Below are 12,068 nucleotides of genomic sequence, written 5' to 3'. Positions count from 1 at the left end.
ATAAAAACTTAACATTGTCTGTTCTATTCCTTTCAGGCGACTGGATGAATATGCCACAAGGCAATCCCAATGTACCGCCAGGCCTCGAGTACCTTACACTAATTGACCAGTTGCTTGTGCATCAAAAAGTTGAACTACTGGAAGGTAAGCTGCAATATTTACAGATGAATGAGCTGTTGAATTTGTGCTAGCAGTTCTGAGATATTCATACCATTTCTTTTTTTTTTTATCATTTTGCCATAGGTTAATAATATGTGGTGAACTTTGTGACCAGTGGAAAGCTGTTACGCACTGAAATGACAGTTAGTTGATCTTGTTGTTGTTGTAGTCTTTGGTGCAGAGACTGGTTTGATGCAGCTCTCCATGCTACTCTATCCTGTCCAAGCTTCTTCATCTCCCAGTACCTACTGCAATCTACATCCTTCTGAATCTGTTTAGTGTATTCATCTCTTGGTCTCCCTCTACGATTTGTACCCTCCACGCTGCCCTCCAACACTAAATTGGTGATCCCTTGATGCCTCAGAACATGTCCTACCAACCGATCCCTTCTTCTAGTCAAGTTGTGCCACAAACTTCTCTTCTCCCCAATCCTATTCAATACTTCCATATGTGGCTACGCTCCATACAAATACTTTCAGAAACGACTTCCTGACACTTAAATCTATACTCGATGTTAACAAATTTCTCTTCTTCAGAAACGCTTTCCTTGCCATTGCCAGTCTACATATGATATCCTCTCTACTTCGACCATCATCAGTTATTTTGCTCTCTAAATAGCAAAACTCCTTTACTACTTTAAGTGTCTCATTTCCTAATCTAATTCCCCAGCATCACCCGACTTAATTCGACTACATTCAATTATCCTCGTTTTGCTTTTGTTGATGTTCATCTTATACCCTCCTTTAAAAACACTGTCCATTCCGTTCAACTGCTCTTCCAAGTCCTTTGCTGTCTCTGACAGAATTACAATGTCATTGGTGAACCTCAAAGTTTTTATTTCTTTTCCATGGATTTTAATACCTACTCCGAATTTTTCTTTTGTTTCCTTCACTGCTTGCTCAATATACAGATTGAATAAGATTGGGGAGAGGCTACAACCCTGTCTCACTCCCTTCCCAACCACTGCTTCCCTTTCATGTCCCTCAACTCTTATAACTGCCATTTGGTTTCTATACAAATTGTAAACAGCCTTTCGCTCCCTATGTTTTACTCCTGCCACCTTCAGAATTTGAAAGAGAGTATTCCAGTCAACATTGTCTAAAGCTTTCTCTAAGTCTACAAATGCTAGAAACGTAGGTTTGCCTTTCCTTAATCTAGCTTCTAAGATAAGCCGTAGGGTCAGTATTGCCTGACGTTTTCCAATATTTCTACGGAATCCAAACTGATCTTCCTCAAGGTACGCTTCTACTAGTTTTTCCATTCGTCTTTAAAGAATTTGCGTTAGTATTTTGCAGCCATGACTTATTAAACTGATTGTTCAGTAATTTTCACATCTGTCAACACCTGTTTTCTTTGGGATTGGAATTATTATATTCTTCTTGAAGTCTGAGGGTATTTTGCCTGTCTCATACATCTTGCTCACCAGATGGTAGAGTTTTGTCAGGACTGGCTCTCCCAAGACTGTCAGTAGTTCTAATGCAATGTTGTCTACACCTGGGGCCTTGTTTTGACTTAGGTCTTTCAGTGCTCTGTCGAACTCTTCACGCAGTATCATATCTCCCATTTCATCTTCACCTACATCCTCTTCCATTTCCCTAATATTGTCCTCAAGTACATCGCCCTTGTATAGACCCTCTATATACTCCTTCCGCCTTTCTGCTTTCCCTTCTTTGCTTAGAACTGGGTTTCCATCTGAGCTCTTGATATTCATACAAGTGGTTCTCTTTTCTCCAAAGGTCTCTTTAATTTTCCTGTAGGCAGTATCTATCTTACCCCTAGTGAGATAAACCTCTACATCCTTACATTTGTCCTCTAGCCATCCCTGCTTAGCCATTTTGCACTTCCTATCGATCTCATTTTTGAGACGTTTGTATTGTTTTTTGCCTGCTTCATTTACTGCATTTTTATATTTTCTCCTTTCATCAATTAAATTCAATATTTCTTCTGTTCCAAGGATTTCTACTAGCCGTCATCTTTTTACCTACTTGATCCTCTGCTGCCTTCACTACTTCATCCCTCAAAGCTACCCATTCTTCTTCTACTGTATTTCTTTCCCCCATTCCTGTCATTTGTTCCCTTACGCTTTCCCTGAAACTCTGTACAACCTCTGGTTCTTTCAGTTTATCCAGGTCCCATCTCCTTAAATTCCCACCTTTTTGCAGTTTCTTCAGTTTTAATCTACAGTTCATAACCAATAGATTGTGGTCAGAGTCCACATCTGCCCCTGGAAATGTGTTACAGTTTAAAACCTGGTTCCTAAATCTCTGTCTTACCATTATACAGGGTGTCCCAGCTATCTTGTCCACCCAAAACATCTCTGGAACAATAACAGCTATTGGAAAAGACTTTCACCGGTATCAATGTAGGGCTGGGGCCCATGAATGTACATATTTGGAAACATTCTAAAACGAAAGAATATGTGTTTTTTAACACAAACTTATGTTTTTTTTTAAATGGACCTCCTATATTTTTTCTTCAGCAATCCATAACATGACAAAGCACATACACAATGACGTTTATTGCATTGCAATATTCCCATTACATCCCGAGATATTGAGACGCGAAGTTGACGCTTGAAACACCCGACATGCACTGCTAGCGCACGTCCTGAGGCTCAGGCATGAACCCCATGCTGCCCGTAATCGCGAAGTGATTGACATGTGTAATCACACCTCCATACTTATCAAGAGGATGGCAGCAGACCGTATTATTTGTTTCGGACCATCGCAATTACAGGCAGCATGGGGTTCACGCTTGAGCCTCAGGACGTGCGCTAGCAGCACATGTCGGGTGTTTCAAGTGTCAACTTCGCGTCTCAATATCTTGGGATGTAATGGGAATATTGCGATGCAATCAACGCCATTGTGTATGTGCTTTGTCATGCTATGGATTGCTGAAGAAAAAATATAGGAGGTCCATTTAAAAAAACATAAGTTTGTGTTAAAAACACACATGCTTTCGTTTTAGAATGTTTCCAAATATGTACATTCATGGGCCCCAGCCCTACATTGATACCGGTGAAAGTCGTTTTCCAATAGCTGTTATTGTTCCAGAGATATTTTGGGTGGACAAGATAGCTGGGACACCCTGTATAATCTATCTGAAACCTGTCAGTATCTCCAGGCTTCTTCCATGTATACAACCTTATTTTATGATTCTTGAACCAAGTGTTAGCTATGATTAAGTTGTGCTCTGTGCAAAATTCTATCAGGCGGCTTCCTCTTTCATTTCTTAGCCCCAATCCACGTTCACCTACTACGTTTCCGTCTCTCCCTTTTCCTGCTACCGAATTCCAGTCACCCATGACTATTAAATTTTCGTCTCCCTTCACTATCTGAATAATTTCTTTTATTTCATCATACATATCTTCAATTTCTTCGTCATCTGCAGAGCTAGTTGGCATATAAACTTGTACTACTGTAGTAGGCATGGGCTTCGTGTCTATCTTGGCCACAATAATGCGTTCACTATGCTGTTTGTAGTAGCTTACCCGCACTCCAATTTTTTTTATTCATTGTTACCGACTCCTGCATTACCCCTATTTGATTTTGTATTTATAACCCTAAATTCGTCTGACCAAAAGTCTTGTTCCTCCTACCACCGAACTTCACTAATTCTTACTATATCTAACTTTAACCTATCCATTTCCCTTTTTAAATTTTCTAACCTACCCACTCGATTAAGGGATCTGACATTCCACGCTCTGTTCCGTAGAACACCAGTTTTCTTTCTCGTGATAACGACGTCCTCCTGAGTAGTCCCCGCCCGGAGATCCGAATGGGAGACTATTTTACCTCCAGAATATTTTACCCAAGAGGACGCCATCATCATTTAACCATACAGTAAAGCTTCATGCCCTCGGGAAAAATTACGGCTGTAGTTTCCCCTTGCTTTTAGCCGTTCGCAGTACCAGCACAGCAAGGCCGTTTTGGTTAGTGTTACAAGGCCAGATCAGTCAATCATCCAGACTGTTGCCTCTGAAAGTACTGAAAAGGCTCCTGCCCCTCTTCAGGAACCACACATTTGTCTGGCCTCTCAACAGATACCCCTCCGTTGTGGTTGCACCTGCGGTACGGCTATCTGTATTGCTGAGGCACGCAAGCCTCCCCAAACTGTCTTTTTGTAGCAAGAAACATTTTCGGAAACTGATTGTTATATGGACAATGAAACAGGCAATTTATTATTGGTCAGATGCTATTGGGTTTTCATCTCTTTTTTTCAGTGTTCGAACATGAGAGACAAGATACATTGCATGTTTCTGTGTATTCTGAACTCATTGCTTGAAATTATAATTATGTGAGGAATCTGTACAAGTAAACGTTAATCACATCACCTGATTAGGGATTTCTTTATGAGTTATTTAGTGTTCCATTTCCTGCCCCTTCACACTTGAATCAAGGAAGAAAGTGAGTGAGTATCCTCATTAATGCAGCCCTGAGATATCTCAAGTGAACATTGTTGATAAAATACTATAGGCCATTTTTAAAATAAAACATTTATGTAAAACCTCAGAATTACACTCCCCCACAATATTTCATAAATACGATGAAGAAGACACAACACCAACAACTTATTTTATCATCTGTAGCACTGAAAATGGTAATTCTTTGGTTGGAATGTCAGCTGGTTGATGTGTGGTCACTCTAAATCTTCCTTTCATTAAAATAGTTAATGAATGTAATGGTACCTTGTCTCTGTGTGTTTTGAACATTCATAAAATTCTGGCCCATTGATAAACTTGATAATGATTTTGTTATCTATTTGTGAAATAGGAACTCATGATTCATCACAGCTGCAGTTTCTTTCAGAAGTTGCTCTAACCACACAAGAGATTTGGAAGTTTACTTTCAGCCACATATTCTCTGTCTTTGAAGAAAGAGCAACACAAAGCTGTAATTTAACTTTTCACGCAAGGGGATCGCCATCAAACTTGAGTACAATTCTACTATTTGATTGTCTTGTGCATTTATCCCCACCATGGTCAACATCACTATAAGCTTCAATACTACACTCATCATTCTTCTCAAACTTAGTGCCATGTGTAATTCTTTAAGTAAGATATCTGAGTATTTTTTGAGCAGTGCGAACTACACCTATGTTGTTGCGTCTTAAATTGTGGATACAACATTAACAGCAAATGATAAATTTGGTTTTGTGCACTGTGTTGAATACAACAAACTTACAAATATTTCTTGACAGGGTTCACTATTGTTAAAAAAAAAAAAGTGACTCTCCTAGTAACCAACGTGGTTCGTTTGGTAAAGATAATGGTCTTACATCCATCGCGCCATATTTGTTTAAAATTCTCTTCACATATGCAGACTGATTTATTTGGGTACAATTGTCAAATTCCCTGATTTGCAAGCCAAGGAAGTAATGAACATTTTCTACTGTGATCCGAAAACATTTATCACAATGTTCAATAAATTTAGTTGTTGCATCCCTGGAACCCATAACCAACCCATCAGTAATGTAAAATAGCATTACCAGGTTTTCAAAGTAGAACATAAATGATTCTGCATGGCTCTGCCATAAATTACATTCACTGAGAGATTTAAGAAGAGATTCTTATTAGTATTTTGAGGCATGCTTAAAACTGTGCAGATTCTTCAGCAATTTTGTGCAACACCTGTACCGTCATCATAGCTATCTGGTTGATAGTATGTAAATTTCCCAAAAATACCATTGAGAAATGACATTCTTATGTAAAATTGCATTATACACCATTCATGTCGAATTCCAGCACTCAACAGGGTTCTCATCATCTTAAATATTGCTGTGAGGTTAAATGTGTCAACAAAATCTGTTCCAAATCATTGAACATATCATTTTGGAACCAGTCAAGCCTTATATTGAACCACTGCATTATTTGCATACAGTTTTCTGACAGAAACACATCAGTCTTCAATCGTAGTTTGTAAACTAGTTCCTATGTTTTGCTTTTTTTCAGTGAAATTATGTCTTCCTCCAGTGTTGTCTTCCATAAAGTGCAGTAATTGAATGTTTGCATCCAGTTGAGAGAGCAAACCTATGTACATCTTAATTATGGAACTCATTGCCACCAACTTTACATAATTCCTTCACAGCTGTAACTTGAACTAGAGTCTGTATTGTTTTAATTGACCTTGATAATTTTTCTTTACCTTCATCTTCATGTTGTGAGAGGTATGTTACCATGAAACTGGAAAAATCATCCTTGAAAACAGCAAAGTATTGGAAACTCTGTAAATTATTTTTTTATGATGGTCCACAAACTAATTATCCAGGTTTAGTAGGTTTCACCATTCTTTCACCAAATGCCAGCAGATGTTTCTTGCTGTAGATACACGTCTTACAAAATCTGCTGTCAGTCATTGTCTTTTTACCACAATCCTTCAAAAACTAGTGCATGTAGTACTTATTTTGACAACCCAGTTTTTCTTACCATCCGTATAAGGTATCATCACTTTCTAAAACAAACAACACAAGACTATTTGTGAGAAACAACCATCACAGCCAAATGATAAAGCTCATTTTCGACACTGGATGCAGCAACAGCATTTGCTATACTATTTGTGCCAAAGACCCATGATTGCCAACATTTTAATTATTTGATCTATTCCTTTTTGTGCAGTGCTCTTAACACAAAAATAATCAATTTCTGTTGATTGAATACCTGCACATAAATTTGACTTGCACCAAATGTTCCAATTTCACCAATATACAGCTGTCTTTGAGTTTCAAATGGCTTATGCATGGTGTACCAATCATGTTGATTTGTTTTATAATGTATTGCACCACTGTCAGTGTTCCATTTGTGAAAGTCCGTTTTGTTTGTATCTACAGTAAAATTGTTTTGTCACACCATTAAAACTATCTTCTCAATTTTTGCCTCCCTGCGGGTTCAGGGGTAAGAATAGGCCCGCGGTATTCCTGCCTGTCGTAAGAGGCGACTAAAAGGAGTCTCAAACGTTTCGGCCTTAATGTGATGGTCCCCTAAGGGGTTTGACCACTACCTTTCAAAATTTTCTGTTAGTGCATACCATTTGGGGAAGGACGCATACCATTTGGGGAAGGATGCCTTATGTGGTGTATTATATATTCATCTTGCCCTAAGATCTGGCACACCCGATATTGTCATGGAGTTGGACTTACACCAAGCTTCCGGCCACATCAGCTGCAGTGTGTTCCGGGTAGCATACATTCCCTCCATTGTGCTCTTCCATCTTTGCCCTCATGATGTACATGGATATTCGACACCCGACATCCAGCACGGTAGCCAGTCCGTTGTGGTGGGGTCGTCATGTACCCTCTTGGTGGTAGCCCCGTGACTACACAGGGATCGCACTGCTGATGCCTGAGCTGCTACTTCCCCACATATGCCGAGGAGTAGATGACTATCCCTCTGGGGCATTGGGACTCCCGGCCGTGGGGAGAGCCCCTGGTCGGAGTGGGTGGCATCAGGGCGGATGACCCACAATGAAGCGTGGTACATCATCTCTCGCCTCCACCAGCAGTCTCTAAGCGATCGAGGTCTAACCTCAACGAGAAGAAATTTGATCCGAGATCTTTTCCCTCCCTGGCCACTCCATGGGAGGAACATATGGCCAAAGAAGGCAGTGCAGATTATTCAACCCGGTACCTAGTCTGTACGCGAGTTGATGGTAAATCATTTATGCCAACCAAGCCCCAGTTTTTTGTGGAGCATTTAGAGGACAAGTTCGGTGAGGTGGAGGGCTTGTCTAAAACGCGCTCCGGGTCAGTTCTAATCAAGACAGCATCCTCTGCCCTGTCACGGAGGTTGCTCGCTTGCGATAAGTTGGGGGATGTTTCAGTTAGCATCACGCCTCATAAGAGTTTAAACATGGTCCAGGGTATTATATTCCACAGGGATCTTCTTCTGCAGTCGGACGATGAACTACACACCAACCTAGAACGACGAGGTGTTCACTTCGTCCGGCGTGTCCATCGGGGTCCGAGGGATAATCAAGTAGCCACCGGTGCCTTCATCTTGGCCTTCGAGGGTGATGTCTTACCCGAAAAGGTCAAGGTGATGGTTTACCGCTGTGATGTGAAACCATATATCCCTCCTCCAATACGGCGTTTTAAATGCTAATTTTGGGCATATGTCTTCCCGATGTACTTCCAGCATCACATGTCGAGATTGTGAACGTCTTTCGCATCCCAATACTCCATGTGCTCCACCTCCCATCTGTGTTAAATGCGGAGAACACCATTCCCCCTGCTCGCCAGACTGCAGGATATTCCAGAAAGAATGGAAGATAATGGAATATAAGACCCTGGACCGCCTGACATACTCAGAGGATGGGCAGAAATATGAGAGGCTCCATCCTGTGCCAATGACGCCGACCTACACCGCTGCTGCAACGATGGTTCTCCCATCTCCCGTGTCATCCCGCACGGTTAGCTCTGTGATCGGTCGGCATCCACCAGCCCCCTTCAACCTTCCCCCCTCCCCTCCCCCCCCCTCTCCCAACCATCGGAGACATCAGTTCCCCCTTCCCAGCCGGAGAAGTGTAAGACTTCTTCGGCTACTCTCGCCAGGAAGGGGTCCCTTGGGGACCTCCCTTCGCAAGTTCCGACCAGCGGAAATGCGGACACCCGCAAGAAGCAGCTGAAACAACCACCAGTCGCTGGTCGTAGGGCCTCACGGTTGTCGTCCGTCCCTGAGACTGACCCAGTGAAGCCCTCCCAGCCTGAACCACCGAAGGCACAGCGAGAGAAGCAGAAAAAGAAGAAAGTCCCCAAGGATCCCGACATTGCGGTGGCACCCGTCCCACCACTTCCTACAACCTCTGCGTCTGAAGACGAGGTGGAGATTCTGGCGTCCCCTGAGGACCTCGATCTCGCTGGTCCCTCAGACGCCATGGATAGCACTAGCACAGGTGCTCAGTCAGAGGCAGCAAGTGACCCAGCGGTGTAATCTGCCTTCCCAGTCCCTTCACGCCTTTCTCAGCCATGGACGATACTATACTCCAGTGGAACTGCAGCGGTTTCTTCCACCATCTAGCTGAGCTCCAACAACTTATCAGCCTTCACCCTTTCTTCTGCATTGCACTTCAGGAAACTTGGTTTCCAGCAATGCGAACCCCCGCCCTCCATGGCTATTGGGGTTATTATAAGAATCGGGCAGCTTATGAAAGGGTGTCTGGTGGCGTCTGCATCTATGTCCTTCACTCTCTCCACAGCGAGTCTGTCCCTCTACAAACACCTTTAGAGGCTGCCGCTGTTCGGGTGTGGATGCCACAGGCTGTTACTGTCTGCAGTCTTTACCTTCCACTGGATGATGATGTCACGCAGCATGTCCTGGCTGTGCCGATAGCCCAATTGCCGCCACCTTTCTTGTTACTGGGCGACTTCAACGCCCATAACCCTCTTTGGGGTGAGTCAGTGGCAACAGGTCGAGGCGCCACCATTGAGCATGTATAGGCACAGCCCGATCTCTCCATTTTAAATGATGGTGCCTTCACACATTTCAGTGTGGCGCATGGCACGTACTCTGCCATCGACTTTTCGATCTGCAGCCCTAGCCTCTTACCTTCTGTCCAATGGAGTGTGCATGATGACCTGTGTGGTTGTGACCACTTTCTGATCTTTCTGTCACTGTCACAGCGTCACTCTTCTGGTCACCCTAGCAGGTGGGCTGTGAATAAGGCTGACTGGGACTTGTTCTCCTCCATTGCCGCTATTGAGCCTCTCTCCATTGGCGCCATTGATGCGGTGGTTCACTCAGTCACCGGCATTGTTACTGCCGCAGAATCTGCCATTCCCCGTTCTTCTGGCTCCCCTAGGCGGAGGACTGTGCCTTGGTGGTCGCCTGCGATCGCCGAGGCGATTAAAGATCGCCGGCGGGCGCTTCAGCATCACAAGCAGCATCCATCTTTAGAAAACCTTGTCGCCTTTAAACGGCTCAGTGCGTGGGCCTGCCGCATCATTCGTCAACACAAGCAGGAGTGCTGGGAGTGGTATGTGTCCACCATTGGCCTCCATGTCTCTCCATCGCAGGTCTGGGCCAAGATTCAACGCCTCTATGGCTGTCGGACCCCTATCAGTGTCCCTGTACTGACTCCAACGTAATTGCCAACCGCTTGGCAGAGCATTTTGGTCTGAGTTCCACTTCTGCGAATTACCCCTGGCCTTCCGCTCCATTAAAGAGCGGATGGAACGTTGGAGATTTCTTTTCACACTCACCATCCTGAAATCTACAATGTTCCATTCAGTGAGTGGGAATTTCACAGTGCCCTAGCCGCTTGCCCTGATACCGCACCTGGGCCAGATAGCATCCACTGTCAGATGCTGAAACACCTTTCAGTGGACTGCCAGCGACGCCTCCTCGACCTTTACAACCGTCTATGGGTCGAGGGTGAGTTTCCGTCACAATGGCGGGAAAGCATTGTCATCCCCGTTTTGAAACCTGGCAGGAACTCTTTGGAGGTGGACAGCTACCACCCCATTAGCCTCACCAACGTTCTTTGCAAGTTGCTCGAATGGATGGTGAGCCGGCGATTGAGTTGGGTACTCGAGTCTCGGCTCCATCTTAGGGTGGGTTCTGTAAAGGCCGTTCTGCCACCGACAATCCGGTGAGCGTGGAGTCCGCCATCTGTATGGCCTTTGCCCGCCGTCAGCACCTCATCGCTGTCTTTTTGACATGCGGAAGGCGTACGATACAACGTGGCGCCATCACATCCTCTCTACACTTCATGACTGGGGTCTTCGGGGTCCACTGCCAATTTTCATCAGAAATTTTCTGTCGCATCGTACCTTCCGCGTGCAAGTCGCGGCCTCCCATAGTTCCTCCCAAGTTCAGGAGAACGGGGTACAACAGGGATCGGTCTTAAGTGCCTGCCTGTTTTTAATTGCAACTAACAGGCTTGCTGCGGCAGTGGGAACGTCTGTCTCCGCTTCGTTGTATGCTGATGACTTCTGCGTCTACTGTAGCTCCATTGGCATTGCTGCTGCTGAGCGTCAGCTGCAGGGCACTATCCGCAAGGCGCAGTTTTGGGCTGTAGCGCATGGGTTCGAGTTTTCGGCTGCCAAGACCTGCGTTATGCATTTCTGCCGGCGACGGACTGTTCACCCGGAGCCACGGCTTTATCTTGACGGCGAACTTCTTGCTGTGGTGGAGACACATAGGTTTTTGGGTGTGGTTTTTGATGCCCGGTTGACATGGCTGCCACATATTCGGCAGCTTAAACAGATGTGTTGGCGGCATCTAAATGCTCTGCGATGCTTGAGCCACACCAGCTGGGGCGCCGACCAATCTACCCTCTTACGGCTCTACCAGGTGTTAATCCAGTCCCATCTGGATTATGGGAGCCTTGCTTATGGCTCAGCATCCCCATCTGCGCTGCGGGTGCTGGACCCAATTCTACACAGCGGAATACGCCTTGCCACTGGTGCTTTCCGGACCAGCCCTGTGGACAGCATACATGTGGAGGCAGGTGTCCCTCCACTGCAGTTACGGCACCAACGTTTACTGGCCGCTTATGCTATGCATGTTTGTAGCTTGCCCGGGCATCCTAATTATCGTCTCCTGTTTCCGCCGTCGATCGTCCGTCTCCCAGATCGTCGGCCATGGTCAGGTTGTACGATCGCGGTCCGCATCAGAGAGCTTCTCTCCGGGTTTGGAGTTTTCCCCCTTCCACCTCCTTTGTGGCCCCATGGTGTTTGCCCCGCCCTTCCCTTCGCCTCAACTTGGCACAGGGCCCAAAGGACTCAGTCTATCCATCCGAGCCATGTATCTGGGCTCTGGCGTTTTTTTACACTGACGGTTCGATGGTTGCTGGTCGTGTTGGTTATGCTCTCACTCTAGGGGACCATTACGAACAACGATCCTTGCCGGCTGGCTGCAGCGTTTTCACTGCTGAGCTGGTCGCCATCTTTCATGCCTTAGAGTATATCCGATCCTG

The 12,068-nt window shown here is 44.9% G+C and overlaps 1 protein-coding gene across 2 annotated transcripts in view; it reads left to right on the top strand.

Moving 5' to 3' along the window:
• The window catches only part of LOC124774423 (phospholipid scramblase 1), a 161,423-nt gene that overhangs the window by 65,382 nt on the left and 83,973 nt on the right, over positions 1-12,068 (top strand). For both annotated transcript variants that reach the window (XM_047249480.1, XM_047249479.1), the window contains exon 4: positions 37-144. In XM_047249480.1, coding sequence (XP_047105436.1) covers positions 37-144 — 108 coding nt within the window. The remainder of the gene's footprint in view (positions 1-36; positions 145-12,068) is intronic.

Source organism: Schistocerca piceifrons, chromosome 2, assembly GCF_021461385.2.
Source record: "Schistocerca piceifrons isolate TAMUIC-IGC-003096 chromosome 2, iqSchPice1.1, whole genome shotgun sequence".
Taxonomy (NCBI): Eukaryota; Metazoa; Arthropoda; class Insecta; order Orthoptera; family Acrididae; genus Schistocerca; species Schistocerca piceifrons.
The sequence above is the reverse complement of the archived record's forward strand: the minus strand, read 5'-3'. Positions and strand labels throughout refer to the sequence as shown.